The 20526-nt window shown below is 39.1% G+C and overlaps 1 protein-coding gene across 1 annotated transcript; it reads left to right on the forward strand.

Moving 5' to 3' along the window:
* The first annotated feature begins 7544 nt into the window (after positions 1–7544).
* LOC146638494 (cysteine-rich transmembrane module-containing protein 1-like) lies at positions 7545–14599 on the forward strand. Its single transcript, XM_085368877.1, has 3 exons — positions 7545–7676; positions 10510–10819; positions 13400–14599. Exons 2-3 carry the CDS (start codon positions 10534–10536, stop codon positions 13501–13503), a joined length of 390 nt encoding a protein of 129 aa, XP_085225003.1. The 5' UTR covers positions 7545–7676; positions 10510–10533; the 3' UTR covers positions 13504–14599.
* The last annotated feature ends 5927 nt before the right edge of the window (positions 14600–20526 follow it).

Consider the following 20526-nt stretch of genomic DNA (forward strand, 5'->3'; position numbering starts at 1 on the left):
TTTTTTTTTTTTTTTTTTTAAAACGAGTAAAAGCTTTTGTCTGGAATTAAAGAATGAAAGCATAAAAGTAGGGTGCTTTTAACCCTACAAAAGTGTTTATTGTACTAAATGGGTTGTTTGGTTGCTGATTCACTTCAGAACTGTAGCAGGATTAAAAAAAAAAAAAATCCATTTTGATTTCACTTTTTAAAATCTTTGTAAATAAGAAACTTGTACTATGTTGCTTTTTTTTTTTTTTTTTTTTTTTTTTTTAAATCGAGGGACTATAAGATGATCGTACCGAGACATATGAAGTTGGTACTTTCAATGCATGCATCATTTATCATTTCCCCCACCCGCCCTAAAAAGGAAGGTTGACTTTCTTTGTTTGGTAGACAGGTGTCACCTAACATTGCGGGGGTGCCTTCTGAAATTCAGGTCCTACTTTGTTTTGTATAGAGGAAGTGATGGAATGTGAAGAAATTCAAATAAAGGCTGTGAAAACTGTCAAATTGTTTCTTTGCTTTCTTTTTGTCCATGTTTTAGCTTTTAAGCTGCACACTAACATAAAGGCCTTGTAACTTAAACTTTTACCATTTCCAATAAAGTATATATTTCTCTAAAGAGAAATGGTCTACAAGGGTTTCAAGTGTTAATGTATTTTTATGACCCCAAAGGATAGCTCATAAAGTTTGATAACATGTGCTTTGGGTAAAGTACACGTCTGTGCTTTATGTCAGGTTTTCTCTGTGCTCAAATGGACTCAAATGGAGCCTGTAAGCCTGGGCTTCACGTTTAGTAAATGATTGTGCTGCCTTATTTCACAGAAATCCACTATAGCCAGTGCAGCTAAGACGATGACCCTGTTACACCTTGTAACAGAAAAGCATGTTGCCATGCAAAAATGTATATTAGGCAGTTAGTATGTTGCATTACTTGTGTACTGATACTCTTGTATTCTTAAAAAGGGAAATCCACATGTGCATAGAAGCTCAATTTTGCTGATCTGTGTGAAGTAAAATGGTTATTTTTAGGCTTGTGGTTCTCTGAATGTCAGGAACAGGGCCAGACTGAATATGATTTTTCTAGGCGAAGGTGGGAAATAAAAAAAAAAAAAAAAAAATTAAAAGTCCTTCCAGTCAAAGTTTTGTGGATAATCCCCAGCTATTCTAGTCTGCATGCTGAAGTATCATTGTCCAAGATGCATTTATCAGTGCGTGTGTGGGAAAGTTAGAGAAAAAGTATGAGAACCACAGCTTTAGTCTTTATCCTGGTATTATGCACCGTTTATGTTGATGGGAAATGCAATCTTGAATTTTCAGACATAGCAAAAAAACACTGAAAAATCTATTAAGTGTTTTTTTTCTTTTTTTTTTCTCTAATATTTATCAGGAGTGGCTTTGAAGCACAAGGCTGCCCAGAGTCATGTACACTGTGTCTCCGGCCGTGGCCACTCAGCAAGGTCAGTGCTAGGCATGCTGGCTTATTCCAGACACTGGCAGTCTATAGATCAGGGAAACTGACTGTGGAAGTAGGTCTGGTCTTAAGGAATGAAAGCAGCTGCACCTCAGAGGCCAGACACAGTAAAACTATACCGCAGTATGGGGGCGGGGGTATGACACCTGCTGGTATTTGACCAGATAGTCATTTCAAATATGTAATTGTGGATTTACTGAGTATTTTAGCTAATAATAATGACAGTCTATTCTGAGTGGAGTATTCAAGCAAAAACGGACAAGCAGCCCCTGCCCCACATTGTTCATGTTTAATTTTGTGACATCATTCTGTTCAGATGTTGAAGACATGGTTTTGCAGATATTATTACCAACCACCTCTAATTAATTAAAGCAAGCAGTGTAGTAACTGTAGTTCCTTTAAGAACAAGCAAATTAAATGTGCTCTGTTAGCTTGTATTAGCTCACCTTACAGCAAATACAATGCTCAGACAGCAGGTTAACATTTTGCTTCTGTAATAATTCTAGACTAGACTAGACCATCGAGGTCACCATCTATCAACGATATTTGGCTGAATTCTGGCTGCATTGAGCTGATTTTACAGCTGAATCCAGGCTAAAGTAAGCTACAAATGTTAGCCAAGGTTTTCAAACATATTTTGATTTATTTCTTTATTTTTAATAAAGTACGTAAATGGACTTTGCATGCTCATTGCCAGCTCTGTTTTTTTAAATTCTTGGACTCCTCTAGAGTGGCTTTACATGACTCACAGTTCAAAATAATCCCTGTTTATCTTACTGTGGACTTCAGTGCAGGCTCTCAGTTTTTAAACTATCTGAAACAAGCTATTTTGCATCCAGTATCTGTGTATCCATTATTGCGACAGTATATATATGAGATAAACCAAGGGAAAGGATGATGGGTCGACTTCAGAGAAATGATAAGAAAGGTTTGTTGCAGCAATAATAAGTCTCAGAGTGAGCGAGATTTACTTAAGGAACTCTATTGCAGGGCATATGACAGCCTATCGATACCTCCGACATCTCAATATGACAAGATATAATAGCACACATTTCAGGAGTGTAGTAGGCCATTATGATGCTTTTATACAATGCATTTTCACTGCATTGCATACATTACACTGTGTCCAGCAAGCAGCTGATCCTGAAATGTTTTGTGTTGTTGATGAGTGGACTACCAGTCTCTGGTCTGCTGCACATTTGTGAAATGTTATTTTGGAAAAAATATGTCTGTGCTGTTGAAAACAACACCACAGATGACCACCCTTGCCATCCAAGTTCAAATGAACCCTGGTAAACTTGCTCCAGTGCCCTTTTCCAAAGAGTTAAGATCCCTTCTTTGCGTCTTCGCTCCTCCCAGTTTCCCTGTAAGAGGGTCGGGTAAAGCTGGCATGGCCGATGAGGATCTATTTTTATCAGCTGCTCCTGTGCTCCTGTTAAAGCCGAGCAGTACAAGTTCAGGATGAATCGCCCGGGTGACGATGTAAACAGACACTCAAACACACAGCCTACTAGGTGACATATATCCTGACAGGAAGGGGCCTGGAGGGGTGGGAGTGGGCTGATGCAGGCCGCATGTTTGACACATACACGCACACAAACTCCATTTCACATTACTTACACCACAGGAAAGCCAGCCAGCTGTTTACCAGGATTCCTGTTGAGCACATGAGTAAAAGAGTACACTGTAAACGCTGATTCCTCGATCGCTGTTACACTGAAATTTAATATGAGACACTGTCAGATGTTTCTTGGATTACATGAGGCTCATATGATGCTTGAAAACATTTCATTGTAATTTATTTATTTTTACTATATTCCCTAGAAGTGATCTTTGAAAAGTATTTTTGAATTGTTTTTCATGTATTCAGAACTGGTCTGTGATGTTTACAATGCAGGCTACACCGTCTTGCATTTGGCTCAGTAACGCTGACGATTTCTTCACTGTTTGTTGCACAATCGCTGCTGTTGCCTAATGTGTCACCGGTAACTTTCATCAACAGACTTTCTGTGCATGACTTTACGCTTCCGCTGTAAACATACTGTGCTTAGTGTGCATATGTCAGAGATCAGGGTTTCGATACCCAGTGGCACCACTGGTTTACAGCTCTGTTTGTTGATACAGGTGTCCTGTTACACATACTCAATGTGCAAGCCTCATCACATGTTGCTACATGGAATTCTTTGCAGAACAGAAATCATTGCCTTTTAAATTCAACTGTCAATAGCAGAGGTCACGCTGTCCAATTTCTGGTATGCTACTCATTCATTAAACAGAATATCATGTATTGTCAAACATCCACCATACCTGCTGCTGAAACAAGCATGTATATACTGTATATATAGTAACCAGTTATCCATCCCTTCTTTATTTCATAATTTATTCAAACATCTTTGCACTCCTCACCATTGCACATACAGTATGGATATGCCATACATGTTGTTACTATACTGGCTGTTCATTCTGTTTACACTGAATGCAAAGGGAAAAAAACAGAGCCCAGTTCCTTGTATGTGCACACATACAGATTCCGATATATAATAGTGAAGAATTATATTTTGGTTTAACATCTACCAGTGATTTTAAAAAAAAAACCTTATATGTGAGATATGCCCAGGTTGGTTTGTATTACAGTTACTTTACAGTGTAATAAGATAGATATAAGGGTGTTATTGTCTTAGAAAACATGATGTATGTTAATGAATTTGTAAATATTATCCAGCAATATATATTGATGTAAGAATTACAGATCCTTTTTTGGTTTCATAATGAGTACTTACAGCTGGGAAAACAAACTTATACTTCTAATGGAGCTATTGACATGAAATCATTACCAGATGTTGGTAACATCCCAAATAATCTGTGCATACAAAGAAACCAAGACAAATGAGTCCTTAAATTAAGCCATGTGTAGTGGCGTGGAATGACACAAGGACATATGAAGAAAGGGAGGTGTGAAAAGGCATTGAAAGCCTTAGCCAACTTTATATCTCAATGTCACCAGGTGATGTTGAACCTATCCAAACAATTAATAAATGCATTGAGCAAATTAACAACTGGATGTCTCATAATTTCCTTCAACTGAACAAAACCAAAACTGAAGTACTTATCTTTGGACCCAAAAAAGATCGACTAAATATCAGTAATCAGCTTAAACTGGTCCAACTAGAAACTACTGACCAGGCCAGAAATTTAGGTGTAATAATGGACTCAGACCTGAACCTCCAGGGCCACATAAAAGTAATAACAAGGTCAGCCTTCTATCATATGAGGAACATTTCTAGGATTAAAGGACTGATGACACAAGGAGACCTAGAAAAACTCATCCATGAATTTATCTCTAGCCACCTTGATTACTGTAACAGTATCTTCACAGGTTTACCTAAAAAATCAATCAGACAACTGCAGCTGATCCAGAACGCTGTTGCTTGTGTTCTCACTAGAATCAAGAAAATAGAGCACATTACCCCAGTTCTAAAGTCATTACACTGGCTCCCTCTAGCTCAGAGAATAGACTTTAAAGTGCTTTTATTAGTTTATAAATCATTGAATGGGCTAGCACCAGAGTACATTAGAGATCTGCTATCATGGTACAAATCATCTAGATCAGTTAGGTCCTCCAGCTCTAGTTTAGTGACTGTCCCTAGAACCAGAACTAAACATGGAGAAGCAGCTTTTCGTTTCTATGCTCCTCACATCTGGAGCGCACTATCAGGAGAATGCAAAGCTGCAGAGACACTGAACTCCTTACTTATTTAGACTTGCTTATGAGTAACTGATCTTATTATGGCTTTCTACTTGCTTGTTTTTAATTTTGAATTGCACCTTGAATTGCCTTGTGCTTAAAGTGTGCTATACAAATAAAATTGCCTTGCTTTGCCTAGAAGCCAGCTGAGATCTCTCTCTATTATGAATGCAATCCTGCCCCCTATCAGTGGAAATTAGTACTAGCTGGTTCAGTCCTAACTCATGGCCTATAAGAAAGGTTTCTCATTACCAAGGTGTCACAGCAAATGCAGCTTATGACGGGTAAACCTTATTGTTGCAAGACAGTAGGAGCCTTACTGTTGCAGAAGATACTGATGGGATCAGTTACGGGCATATTTCTGACCTTCAGGATGTTACAGTGAATTAGGGAAGTGGAAAGAACATCATTTCACGATAAACCAGCCACAATCAAACGTTCCTCACAAGATTTCTGATAGAAGAGTCAGAACCTCATCAAAAGAGTTGTCCAAGAGCCAAGAACCACTCGGGGAAAGCTTCAGAAAGAACTGTGGTCTATGCTAAGCAGCCAGACTTGGCTGGCTTATCCAGGTAACTTCTGGGTTAAACCTGGGTTTTCTTTACTATGAAGTATTCACTTCTTGTTGGGGTAAATTGGTAGATTAAGAATCAACTCAAGAATCAAATCAAGAATCAGTTCTCCAGAAAAGAGTGTCACCGTACCGGGAGATCCCTCGGGCACCTGCATGTGAACAGTAAAAAAGGTCTAAAGTTTTTTTTGTTGTTGTTGTTTTTAAATACCATGTAATGTCTTTGATTCCCTGATGAGCATTATTAATTAACACTTACATATAAATAAATAATTAATACTTACATATTTTTTTCAATTTTATTGTTCTGCAGCTTAGAGAATAAACACTCAAACTGTCAGGAGAAGGTTATGTTCAGAGTTTGGGTTTAAAATCATTTGTAAGCAACACGTTTTCACTAATTCTTTTCTTTTAAAGCACGTTGTAAGTGTGATGTAGATTCTCTATTGGGACAATACATAATATGTTAAGCTGTACCTTACTAAAATCACAAAATGAAGCCAAACTGTGTCAGTTGTCAAAGGAAGCCCTTTAACAGTCTTGCATTTTACTGGCATTTTATGTTGTTTTGAGATTTTCATCACCATTTGATAACGTCTCTGGAGTAGGTGACACTCACAGGGATCATTTTCTGTGGAAAAGTCACATGAGTCTTGAAACCTCCCTTCGTGATTGGTCAGATGCTGACGTCACCCCTTTCATGTGATAGCACAGGGGAAATCCTGGGTTAATTTAGGGAGTTGATAACCAGCGTTGTTTGCCATTTATCCTGATAGCCAATGTTAGGGTAGGTGAATCTAGGTAGGGGAAAAAGCTTCTTTGAACTCGCTGTGTAGTATGGAGCCCTGAGTTAACAGGTACAGTTGTTTCAAAGAAAACAAATTCACTCAACCGCCATGGCCTCTCTGCACGTGCAAGACATTTTGACAAGCCAATAAATCACTGGGAGAATACGGTCACAGATAAGAGGGTTTATAGCAATCAGCCTATAGTGAACACAAGTGCAGCTATACAGCCCACTCCACAAACCACTTTCGTGGAGTTTGTTTTCCTTCTCTCGGATCTGTAAGATATACAATTGAAATCTGCCAAAGTGCTGCAATTACTGGGACCCAGAAAGATCGAAAGTGTCTTAGATTAATGCCTGAATCTTACAGCATATAATGTTAATAAACAGCTAACAACTCAACGACACGGTGTCCTGGTGTGCTCAGCAACTTAAACAAAATTAAACACACGCATTTGGCGAATATCCGAATTGTGTATCTCATATAAACACGAGAAGGTCTTATGATTCCAGGCTGGGGCTAGCCTGACATCTGCTGGGACAAAACCAGCAATGCAATATGATAGATAAAACACAGGAAATAATAAAAAAAAGTTCATTCTTACATATATAAAATAATATTTGACTATGTGTCTTTGGTAACATGTAAATTATCCATTAGCTTTATGAGCAAAACTCCCATGAGTGAGAGAAATAAGACCATCGATGAATAATTGACCAGTTAGTCACTCCTCTGAGCTATTCTTGCTCCTCGTGTGAATTTCGTCACTGGCTGGGTGATGTAGACCCGCTAAATCGGTTATCTGTTCAAACGACCAGAAGTCATTGTTTTTTCCCCTGGCGAACGGCTGGTCATCGCTCTAGCTTATGATTGGACGCTGGCGAGCGGGGGCCGGCTCAGCAGCCAATCCCGCCCTTCGGTGGCCCACCGAAACGCCTCCCGCATATCGTACCCTTTAAATGACGTCACACCCAGTGAACGCGATACGCACCAAATTTCTGGACAGTGGTCGGTCATTGCGGTAAGAAGTAGTAACAAGAAGAGAAGACTGACGCCGTTTCTGGTTAAGCAGACTTTGCTGCCGTCTCCAGCTGACCGGAATAGTGGTTACTCAAAGGTAGGAAGCCCAGCCAGGGCCGGACTGTGTATATTTGTGTGTACGAGCCTTGTCACTGTGAAATTAGAGATGGGTCGGACTGGGTTGTGGCCTGCAGGTGCGACTTCTGTTTGCCTCATGTAAAGGCTATAGAGTTCTTTAAAAAAAAAAAACACTTAATAGGCTAAACTAAATTCTGTTGACTAACCCTGATAATAAGTGGGCTAGTCATACTAACAAACGCTTATTGAAAATACAAACGGATCAAATATTAACAGACTAGCTTTAGCTTAACTCAGATTAATTCAAGGCAGCGTTGCTGAGCAACAAAGGTTCCGGTTATAGTTTCTGTTCTTTTTTTCTTTTTGTTTTCGTGTCTTTTTTTAGTTTAGAGCTTTTTTTTTTTCTCAGTTTGCTCCAAGCACCTGTTTATATGACAGAATTATGGTTCTGATTGCTCTTAATTGGGTCCAATGGGGTGTCTTAATATACACGGAGTCTTGTCTTGTCTCTAGACAAAGACAAGGTAAACAGGGGCTGCCAGGCTACCGAACTGCTTTGCCACAGCTCAGCTTGTACAAACATGATGTAAATCTAATGTAAGCTCATTCATTTTGGGCAATATGGGCTTTTACCCCCCCCCCCCCCCCCTTTATTTATTTATTTATTATAGCTGGTCCTTTTAGGCCCTGGTATTTAGGTAGATATGTGTATTTTCTCTGAACAGAATTTTTAAATTGGCATCATATCTTAAGTAGTTCAAGTCCTATGTACTAAAAAACATTAAAATGCCCAAATAGATTTTTTTTCTTTTACTACTTAATGCTAATTATTAGCACTTCTTTTGGGTTTGTGAGGCTATATTTTAAATATTCCATAGTAATGCTTACGTGTTCTGCTTTACCACCCAGTTTATTTTCCAGATGTTAGTGTTAAACTCAGCCACAAGGATAACACAACTGTTAGGGAAACTTGCTTGTCATTATTTAACAATGGCATTTTCAGTGGCATTTAAAGGATTCAGGAAGGTTTAGTGTTCAGTGTCCAGGTACTCCGTGTGCCCTGTTTGTCTGTGATATTGTCATCATGATACTGTTGTGGAAACACATGTGATCTCACTTCACTCATTTATTTTTGCTTTTCATCAGAGGGGAAAAACAAACACATGCAAATTATCACTCTCGGACACAGTAAAGACACACTGAGAAAACCTTCATAGAAATCAACGTCTATTAAAATCTTTTCATTAAAACTTAACCCTGTACCAAAGTCTAGTAAGAAATGTACGTAGGTATAATAAAAGCCCATGGCCTTCAAGGTGAACTTTGACAGTATATGCAGACATCCTCATAGGTGTCAGGTTACCGATCATTTGTTTGGCTTCTTTCTCAACCTTCAACACGTAATCTTACACAGGAAGAGAGGGACAGAATAGACCTTCATCACAGGGGACACTTTGGCGTCACCTCTCATTGTCCCAGCAGGACAGGTGAGCTTATTCCAGTGTTGTTGTTTTTTTGCTGGTGAGTGTGCTGGCTTACTGTAACTACTTAAACAAATCATCAGGAATTGTTTTGTCCCTCCTAGGCATCTTTAGAGGGAGTGCCGTCTGCTAGTAGCTTGAAGAACATATTCAGGTGGTGAAATGCGTGAAAGTCGTGATAAAGCTTATTGTCACATGGGCTGCTAATGTTAACATTCCCACATCACTTTGAAAGTGGTATGAAACCAACCTCATAGCTTATCTGCAGGTATAACATTACCCAAGAGCCACAATCAAACATGGTTATTAATGCCATTGGGCAATGACACTTATAAAAAGACTTATGTACTTTGAACCCAATAAGAGATTTTCCATAAGTGATAAGTACAGAAAAGTACACTGTTAAATCCTACTGAGTAGATTAGTGGTAATAACGTTTTTCACCATCCAGTTTGGAAGTACTCTGTGTGTGCACCTTTTTTTTAAATTACAGATGGGAGATTGAATGTGGATAAAAAGATGAGCAGGAAGGAATGAAAGCCATTTGGATGTTTATAGTGTACATATACAAGGTGAAAAAGGGATTCCAGTGATGTAAGCACCACCACAGTTTTCCAACTATCAGCCTTTTCTTTTTCTGTGGCTCTTCTACGTGAAAGCTAGCAAGTGTTTCGGTGTTGGCCTTCTCAGAAACCACTGGTTGGGAAATGCACTTGAAAGAAATGACTTTTAAATGGCTGATCTCAGACATAGTTTATTTACTTTGATAATGGCTTTGGGATCATTTTCTTTCCCGTTTGATTCGCACACTGACAAAAAGAAGACATGAATGTGTGATATAATGTGATAAGTGTGAAAATGCAACTTGTACGGGCCTTGTGGTTACAGAGTTCTTTCTTCCTCTCTCTTATTCACGTGTTCTACTGGCCTCACTCTGTACGCTGTGAAGCCAATCTTTCTGTGTGAATAGTAAAATAATTATGCTTGCCTCTGGAATGGTTGATGTGTGCTGTGACTGACCACTGAATCATAAGATATCCTCTGCAAACATTAGAGTAATGTACTGTGCTTGTCTTTCCTCTGTGGCTGAGTGGAGATAATGGCTGTTTGCCGAAAGTGTGGAATAGTCAACAGGTTAAAGAAGTAGTGAGTGAAGTGTGTGATGTATACAAACTAGAAACAGTTTCTCTTTTTTTTAGAACTTTGGCAAAATACTGCCAAATATTACTTTAGACTTTCTGAGTAGGAAACCGGAATATGGAGGAATTGAAAAGGTATTCTGTGTTGCTTCAGTGTATCTGCTTTCTAGTCAAGAAAAGGGCCATAATCACACCACCTTTAACTTTTTTTTTTTTCTCTTTTCCTTTTAAGCAATCGTTTGACCTACAGCCAAACATGGAGAACCCGCCTCCATACCCAGGCAATGGCCCGACTGCTCCTGGTTACCCAGCCCAGGGCCCACCACCTCAAGGCTACCCAGGGTATCCTCAGCAGGGATACCCTGTGAACATGGAGCAACCTAACCCAGCTTACCCGAACTACCCTCCCGGACCAATGGGACCTGGCGGTCCTTATCCTGGACCAGGACAACCTCCTTATGGGTATGCTGGACAGCCTCAGTTTGGCTGGCAGGGTGGACCTCCTCCCGGGCCCATGTATGGGGAAGCTCCCAAAAACACAGGTAAGCACTGTGACCCAAATGTGCTACACAACACTTGTGAGTCCAAATCCAGCAGTACTAGCAGAACTACAAGTTGTCACTGTCCTTACACAATTTTAAGTCCTGTGCTGAATTACTTGTTGACTGGATGTTATGGAGATGCACTGGGAGTCTTGCAAGTCTGCATTCAGCTGCAAGGATTAGCTACTCGCATAACTCATAAACAGTAGGAAAGCTGTTTGTAGCTACATTGTTTTCACACACTGGTTTTTGAAAGGCATTTTGAAAACATTTTGGAGCTAAGAATGACCATATTTGTGTGAGACGATGCAGTGCTACCTTGTCAGCTGGCTACTAAAGGAACTGCACATTTTGGCACCTGGCATTGGTTTTAGGTCTGGAGGTTGCCCCTTGTTAGTACCACTAGGAAGCTGATCTGTTAACGTTAGCTGTACCTTTTTAAGATGGTTACATAAGTACCTTAAACACATATTCTTTGTAATGGCAAGAGAAGGGCCTTTCCGCTGCTCTAGCAAATATGCCAGATAAGCAAAATATCTTATTGCTCACTTGATCTTAGACCTTTAACATTTTCTTGATGAGTTTATGGTCATAGCTGGAGTAAAACTGGTGGTATGCTTTAGGACTGGCCTGCCTTGTGATTAACAAATTTCTACTGAATGAACAAGCTGTATTGCTCAGTCACATCCTCCTGAGGCATATGACAAAAAATAAAGCTTCATAAACAAAAACTGATGTCTATGTTTGTGACAAGTGAAGTGAACTATATTTAAATACTGAAGTGGACACATTTCAGTGGGCTCCTGAAACACGAGTTCCTGTTTGGGACAGGTGTGTAATTTCTCTTAGCTAGTTTTAGATTAGACTGAATATTACACCCTCGCTGCAAGAAGGAGCGCTTTCGCAGATCATTCATCCCAATAGCAGTTAGACTCTATAACTCCTCAATCACAATGTCATAAGTCACTGGACACTGTGAACAGCCACGGTCACCACTTCATGCATAATGGTGTGTGTGTGTGTGTGTGTGTGTGGTACAATAGCTATATAGTTTATGTTCTTCCATATTTTCAACCATATCCATGATCACATACTGTGTATGCTACCATTGTATATAGTGTATTATCTTACTTTTTTTCCATTGATTGTACTTATTTGTATTTTTGTATTTCCTTCTGATATCTGTACCTGAGCTGAGGTGACGCAAAAATTTCCCCGTTGTGGGATCAATAAAGTCTTATCTTATCTTATTGAATCTAAGCTTCATCAACGGGAAGTCACTACTTTAGCATGTAGTCGTTACTACTTTTTTTTTTTTTTTTTTTTTTTTTTCCCCCCTTAAGTGTGTGCTTAACACAATAAAGTCAACATTGTTTAACAAAGTATACAACACACTCGGGCAGAATGGGGGGAAAAAAAACAGGATTTCATTTACATGCTTGGCTTCCTTGAAAAAGTCCCACTTTATTAATGTAAGCATTGGGGTTTCGCTGCTTTAAAAGCCACCATTCTGTTCCCTAACAACATCAACAAATAACGTGTTGTTAAGTCGTGGTACTTGATAATCTAATTGCCAATTTGACAAATGCCTGTGTTTCTACCAGGAACCTTAACGTGGTACAACTTCAAGCATCCCCGAGCAGGCAGCTAAGGTTTCAGATGTGTGAAGTCAAGTCGGGTTTTAGATGAAAGGTGTGTTAATGCGGCTTGAACTCCCCACTGAGCAGCCAATAAAGTGTAGCACAAGCTGGGAAAGAAAGGGCACGTTTTAAAAATAAATATTCAAAGTGAGTATGCAAAGAGAACAGCCTTGCATGAAGAAAACACGGCCAATCCTTCTATTTATGAAAGCGAGCACTAAGGTGTTGCTGCTTTTGTAGCCTAAGATAAACCTGATCTGGTCAATAAAAGCTAAGTGTGCTGTGACTGAGATTCTCATTGCACGCCATGTCGATTAGCGGCATTAAAAATAAATATTGGCCAAACATTTATTAACCTTTGCCACATCGTTATCAGAGTTCAGTATGAAAAGTGGTAAGCCATCTGTCCTTGCCTATTGGGTCAGTGGCATGTCACCTAGGTAACTTGCCTCCCAGCTGAAGCTGTTAAAAGCTGGATTAGTGTTTGCTTCCACATAAATGATTAATCAGAAACACAAAGAAGGTGAGATGTGCTCATTCAGGCTGGAGCAGCTGTTAAAGCTCATGTATGGCTAACATGATCATTTGCCTCGACAAGTTTCCACATGTTGGTGAAGGATGAAATAAAGCCACTGCTACACACGTGAAGTAAAGGGAAAGCACCGAAGGCGAGCTGATGTTAGTCAAGTGTAATGCTGTGTGATCATGGCTGTGCGCTGCTATGGTATTACTGTAAAGATTAAACTCCTAAGATGACTGTAATTAGAGGAAAAGTGTATAAACCCCTGGTTACACTTGAACTCCCTGCTGGAGATTTGACACTGAGAATTATATCACTGGACTTTATGTTGTTTTAGAAAAGAAATCACTAATTGCTTTCTTTTTCTTTAAAACCCTTTCCAACCTCTTTCTTCCATCTCTACTCTTTATTTCACTGTAGTGTACGTGGTTGAAGACAGGAGAAGGGATGACACAGCGGACACATGCCTGACAGCCTGCTGGACAGCTCTGTGCTGCTGCTGTCTCTGGGACATGCTGACATAACGCCATTCCCCTACTGATTGACCCCCATTACCCTCTTGCCCCTATTTCTGTGCCTCGAAGCCCATCGCCCTTTCTCCCATCTGACTTAAACCTTGCACTTCCTCACAAACGCCCCTCTGTTCCCTCCAGAAGTCTTGTATGTCTGTAAAGCTATAAATTACTTCTATAAATGAAGTCCTCGCTCCCACATGGAAGCTTCATCCCAGTGCTCTACCTTCATGTGCAACCCTCCACCTTCATGTGCAACCCTCCACACTGACTGACTGACCTGTCCACGGTTACACAGTTGCTGTCCACGGTTACACAGTAGCAGTTTCTAACAGAGCTTGTAAACATTACCAAAATCTCAGGCTCCTTACTAAAATTGTGCAACAACACACAAGCTACAGATTTGCACACACAATATGGTAGATGCCAAACATACAGCATACTATGATCTCAGGCTCATCCTGCGTGATTCACTTGGGCACTTTATAATGATTGCCTCTGTAATATACTCCTTCCTGTCTTCATAACCACATAAAAGCTTTCCTTACTCCTCCCCTTCAGCTATGCTATCTGCAAAACTTCAAGGACTCTTACCCAGTATGATGATACCCAAAGGCTGTGAGAACCCCGCTGCAGACAGGGCTGATGCTTGAAATGTTTCCCATCTCATTTGCACACAAGTCATTTTAACAAATGTACGTTTGTCCATAGGCGGTAAGACAATAAATGGAATGCTCTTATTTTATTATTTTGATTAATGGCAACATTTAACAGCCACAATGTTTTTCTTCATATACAAAGAAATGACTATCAATATTCAAAGGAGCTTGCAAAGAAAAGCATCTGGACTTCTGAAGAAGCTTCTCGGATGAGAGGTGAAACGTCTTCAAGCAACTTAAAGAAGTCCAGACGCTTTTCTTTGCAAGCTCCTTTGACTGCGATGACCTGGATGACTGAGAACCTTCACAGACTATCAATATTATTTTTATCATATTAGCTTTTCAGCTTTATTTCTCACTGAAACAAGATGTTGTGATTGCTATACAGACTGATCCAAATTACCCATACGATGCCTTTTTGCTGTAGATGATTAAAATAATTTATTGCCATAACCATAAAAGGCTCTGTTTGGGTTGTTTTTTTTTTTTTTTTTTAATGGGCAATGTGAATGAGGTATGTGTGTGTGTGCGTGTGCGATTTAGGCAGGGATGAAAGTGCAGATTTGTGGCTGTTGGTGACTGAGTTTTCAACTATTTTTAACACCAAATGTCTTACAATCAAATAAAAGGAAGGGGGGGAGCAGAGGAGAAAATGAGACATAATTGGCAGCCAGTAGTTGTGGAGGAGGTAAATTACAAGATGCATAGTTACTCAAGCATAAACACTTTTAGGGTACTTGTACTTCTAGTGATTTTCTTTTTTGCCACAATACTTGAAATGCAGGATCTTTACATTTTCAGAAGAAATCCTAAAATAAACTGCACAGTTGAAACATCAATCTGTTGCTTATTATCCATGTTTATGAATCAAAATTAACATTACTATATATATTCAGAATATAAACAGGGGCGGAGCGGGGGGGTGGCTTACGGGGCTTAAGCCCGGGTTGTTTTGTCAGAAGCCCGGGGTATTTTGGAGTGCAATTTTTTCATAGTTAGATGCCTGGCTGACAACTGTATAAAACAAAAAGTACACACAATATTCGAAGCACATAGTGCACACTGTGGGAATTTACGACTGTGCGTGAATCCCCCCCTGATATTGGTATGATCCAAGCTCAGGCACTAAGCGACTGAGCGAGGGGGCGGGGCAGCTGCTGCCCGTGTGTGCGCTGTTGGAGAGACGGAGCCAGCCATACTAAGGAGAGCTTAAGTTTGACCAGGTACCAAAGCAAATCATTCGTACCGTACAAATAATGTAAATATGACGGTGCATCACGAAAGATTGATATGAAACTGATCACTTGACCAATATTATTTTACTTGCTCTTCAAGTGAATCAACAAATGGCAAAATGAAAAGCCGAACAAATGCTATTTTTTTTTAGAGTCTTAGCTTACGTGTGTTTATTTCATATTCTCAGTTCTTACCCTCCCCGACTAAATCGGTTTCAGTTATGTACTGAAACATAAGAATGGACATTAGAGGGTTCTTTCAAAGAAAAAACTCAGGTAAATGTTATTTTATATATTATGCTTTGTATGTTGTTCAGTATATTTCTATGCAAAACAAGAGGGATTTCAGTACACAGCAGGATATTCACATTTGTAACCAGATATTTACATACACTTTAGGGAGAAAACATAAAACATTTTTACTGTACAACATCAATTTAGAGTAAATTTTTGTTTTAGATAAATATTGAAATATATTTTGAATTAGTTAAATTTCAGAATAAAGAGAGACAGAGCTATTTTTATCACTTTCATCAAATTTAGGAGTACATGTACACTAAATTTATTGTTAATTAATAAGAAAACTCCAGACGATTCCATTCTGAGCTGAAGAAGCTTCTGATAGGTTAGTAGAGTCCATGTGAGTAAACTGGTGGCACAGCTGTGGATGCATATAAGGCAAAACACAGAGCCTGTTTCTTTGACATGGGAAAATCAAGAGATATCAACCAAAACACCAGGAAAAGAACTGTGGAGCTCCATAAGTGTGGCTCAAGTTTGAATACAATTTGGTGCCATTTGCAATTAAGAAATACAGATAGTTTCTCTCTTTACTCTTAAAGTTAACAAATATGTTTTTATATTTATCAATCTAAAGAAATAAACATTTAGTCTGATTTGATGTTACAATTAAAAAAGTGTTTTTATCTGAAGAGTAAATATCTGGTTTCAACTGTATATTTGATGATTGTCAGCACAAAGAGGGAGAGAGAGGAGAACGAGGACAGAACAGATGAACAAGAGCAGGTGAGACACACATGTTAGTCAAATGGTTGTTTACCAAAAGTATCACCGTATCACAGGTCCTCATGTATCTCGTACCTAGTGTTTCTTTTTAGGTTTGTTATTTTTCAAATTCTATATTTATTAAGTTCTGCAGGCTTGTTTGCACAACAAGGCTAAATAATTATATAAACTTTTCTCAATCTAAATAGTGGACTTTGGTAGAATTAAAAAATAAGTGTAGTGCAGGTCTATGATGATTTTTAGTGCTATCATCTAGTTCTGATTCTGGTTCTGTCTTGGTTAAGTCCTCAGTAGTCCTGATTTTGAACTGTTGTAGTCCTGTTTTAATTCTGGATCAGTTCTGGGTCTGGTTGAATTGGGGTTTAGTCCTCGTGTCTTGATGCAGCCCTGACCTTGTTCTGCCTTGCTGCTTAATTAAAAAACTAGTTTAAGGCGTCCTGCACATGTGATATATATTTTTCCCTATATGAAGTCATTCTTTTTTGAACAGAGCCTATTAATCTTTCAGTCATTTCTACACCCCCCCCCAAAAAAAAAAAAAAAAAATCCCACATGCATACTACTCTTTGGGCTAAGCCCCGGGTGTTTCAAATGTCTGGCTCCGCCTCTGAATATAAAGAAGACTTATTTGTAATGTAAGTTTCTGTATTTTACTTACACCTATAAGAGCTTTCTCTAATTGGCCACTTGGGGGCACTGTGGAAACAGTCTATGAAGCTAAAATTCCCTTGTAGCAACATTTTCCCAGTTACACTACCACTCTGTTTGTTTTTATCAAATATAAGTCTGACACTCACCTGCAAGCACTACTGCTTAATGTTTCCACTACAGTTGCCAGCTAAGCTAGTTCACTGCAACTGGTGGTAACAAAAGGAGACTCTTTCCCCACCCAAACTGCCTGCTGAGCTAAGAATGAGCCATCACTGAAAAGTCGTGAGCTTTGAGCATGAAAACTATCACTTTACACATTAAACATAGCATTAGACAGTTTTCACTGTATTTCACTTCATTTGTGGGATACAGCAGAGAGCTCACATGTGAATCAACCGTAGTTTGTATCACATTTCTCATTAAGCTAGCCTCCACAGTATTTATAACTGTTTCAATTAAAAGACATTCAAAGCTTTTTAAAGTTATAAGTTTAACTTGTGCTTATGCTGCTGTAACCTACACTGGCTGGGCAATTTATTATGTTCTTATTACTGCTAATATGCATTCAAACAATAACATGACGGAAACTTAAAGCATTTAGGTTTGAAGACATGGCTGACGTGACATAGTTCAAACTAGGCTCAGAGTGGGAAGAAAGGTGATTTAAGTGACTTTGAATGTGGCATTGTTGTTAGTACCAGGTGGGCTAGTCTGAGATTTCCCATAGAACATGGGCTTGCAGAAAATGGTCTGGAAAAGAGAAAATATACAGTAAGCAGTTCTGTGGGGGAAAAAGCCTTGATGATGTCAGAGGCTGAACGAGAATGGCTAGACCCCTAATAGCTGATAGTTGAGTTACTATTGCCTGCCTAACGAACTCACTCTGTACAACCGAGGTATGCAGAAAAGCATCTCTGAATGCACGTTATGCCAAAACTTGAAGTTGATGGAGCAGAAGACCAGCAGAAGACCAGACCAGGCATCACTCCTGTCAGCTATTAACAGGAAACTGAGGCTACAACTCATAATAGAAGATTGGGAAAATGCCATGTGGTCTTATGAGTCTTGATTTTGCTGCAACACTTAGATGACAGGGTCAGAATTTGCCATAAACAACATAAAAAAAACATGGATTCATCCTGCTTCGTATCAATGGTTCAGCCTGATGTTGGTGTAACAGTGTGGGGGATATTTTCTTGTACCACGTTAGCACTGTTTAAATGCCACAGCTTAGCTGAGGATAATTGCTTACCATGTTTGTCCCTTTAACCATCTTCTGCTGTCATCTTTTCACAAAGCTCAGATCTCCTCAAACTACTTTCTTAAATATATGACAGTGAGGTCACTGTATTTAAACGGCTTCTACAGTCACCAGATCTCAAGCCAACAGAGCACCTTTGGGATGTGGGGTAATGGGAGAGTTACATTATGGACTTTGTGATGCTGTCATGCCACTTTGGAACAACATCTCTGAGGAATATTTCCAGAACCTTCTTTAGTCTGTGCCATGGAGACTTGATGCAAATCTGAAGGCAAAAGGAAGTCCAACCCGGTATTGGCAAGTTGTACCTAAAAGAGCGAGCAGTGAGCGTAAATGGACAGTAAATTCTACACATTTTAATCACATTACTAATACCCATTAATACAAACATTTTTAATGTTTATAGGAAACATTTACTAGAGTAGTTGCTGGTGGCATGGACATGAAGATGTCAGAGTTATATTTTTTAAACTGTGTTGTCTGAGCTGGCAATATATCAGATCCTGCCCTGTGCCTTATTGCGATAATTGCCTTGGCAACAGTGAGAAACCCCTAAAAAAAAGAGAGGGAGACCACAACTTCACCTGTCAAACCTGGCAGGTGTATTGCTGGAGACTAAGAGTGAAAGTGCAGGTTCGAGTCTGAGGTTGTGTTTTTTGGGGGCTTTTAAATTTGTAAGAAACATCATCAAAGGCACTGCGATATCATCTGCGACCGCACGCTCCTCCTTTATAATTAAGCCTTCATTCAAAATGCTGTCACATCTACTTTAGCTTATGTAAACATGCCCGAGTAAGTGTCAAGAGGCAGCAGATATAAAAAATGTAGCCCCCCCCCCAGAGCATAGACGAGAGGGAAATGGTAGCTCTCTGTGTGTTTATAAAACACTGCTGTTAATTACCTCTTATTTTCCGAACAAACCTAAGGAAATTATGTACAGTTAACAAAGAAAGGGCTGGGTGCGGGCTGCCCGTTTTAATTATTGGAACTTTCCAGTACCAGCAACAAGCTCAAAGATACCTTTGAAATGCATTTCAGCATCACACAACTAATACAAATGCATGTCATAAAATAATGAGGATGTTCCGTATGAGTAACATCGGTAGTCTTCAAACGGAAAAGTGGGATGAAAGTGAAGTACACGTCACTCGGCTGAAGTAAACAATTATGTTTTATTGATAAGGTTTCTCAGAAGAGTCTCGTTTTCAGCGAATGTATAAGAATCATCCTTTGATAATACTGATTTGGTACATTATGACATCCAGCACGAGTCTCTTCACAGTGAGAGGGATCCATTACTGCTACTGCTGTTGGGATCTAGGACAGCTTCCGAACAAAAAGAAAAAAAAAACAACCCCCAGTCAAAAACAACAAACTGGGGGTGGGGTGGGGGGGTCGATATTGTAGATATGGAGTATTAGAGTGCCACAAAACTCTAGAGTAGTAAGACCAGCTAAAGATTTTGCACATTACAAGCCACTTCCTCTTAGAAATATAAAACTTGATAATCTGAACAATATTCTACTGTGCTGCATAAAGGTAAGTCTATACACTGTACATCGAAATATATTTCGAAAAAACAGATTTCACAGTTTTAAAGACTTTATTTAAAGTATAAACTGTTTTTTTTAAAACACTTTATTACATAAATTATTCTTTTTGAGAGTGACTATTATTTGCCCTGGCAGCAAACGGAAATGAATACAAAAAAACCCCAAAAATGAACAATTTCTTACATATCTTACAAAAGAAAATAAACTCATCCATTTAATGTTCATATTGAATAGAACTGGTGACTCATTCATGATTGTCATATAGTACTAAGAATAAATAAATTTAAAAAAGAAGAAGAAGAAAATCAAATAAATACTAACGTAAGCATGTTGTCTGGACTCTGTGATCGGTGTGTTTGATCGTTCTGTACAGAAGTGCCTTATGTGAAAGTCTCACAATTCTACCGCGACTGGAACGTACAAAACTACGGCATCTACAGTATACGCAACATCCTGAAATTCAGTGTAGTCGGACACGTATGTAAGTAGTATGATTCTTTTCCCCGTTTCAAAATAAACAATGCCGTGTGACACCACTGTCCACAAATATAGCCATCACATTTTTTTGACTTTGTTTTTGTTAAAAAGTTTACTTCGTAGTCTGTTAACAGCGTGGATTTTTCAAGGATGCCGTTAGCCTGCGTGTTGCT

Source organism: Diplotaxodon limnothrissa, linkage group LG2 (assembly GCF_057381915.1).
Source record: "Diplotaxodon limnothrissa isolate DT_005_m linkage group LG2, D_limnothrissa_male_GT1.1, whole genome shotgun sequence".
Classification (NCBI taxonomy): domain Eukaryota; kingdom Metazoa; phylum Chordata; class Actinopteri; order Cichliformes; family Cichlidae; genus Diplotaxodon; species Diplotaxodon limnothrissa.

Excerpts from the sequence above, each read along its gene's own strand:
- LOC146638494 (XM_085368877.1), top strand. The coding sequence starts at position 10,534 with ATGGAGAACCCGCCTCCATACCCAGGCAATGGCCCGACTGCTCCTGGT. Across the intron at positions 10,820-13,399 it reads GGAAGCTCCCAAAAACACAG|TGTACGTGGTTGAAGACAGG; the intron begins GTAAGCACTGTG and ends ATTTCACTGTAG.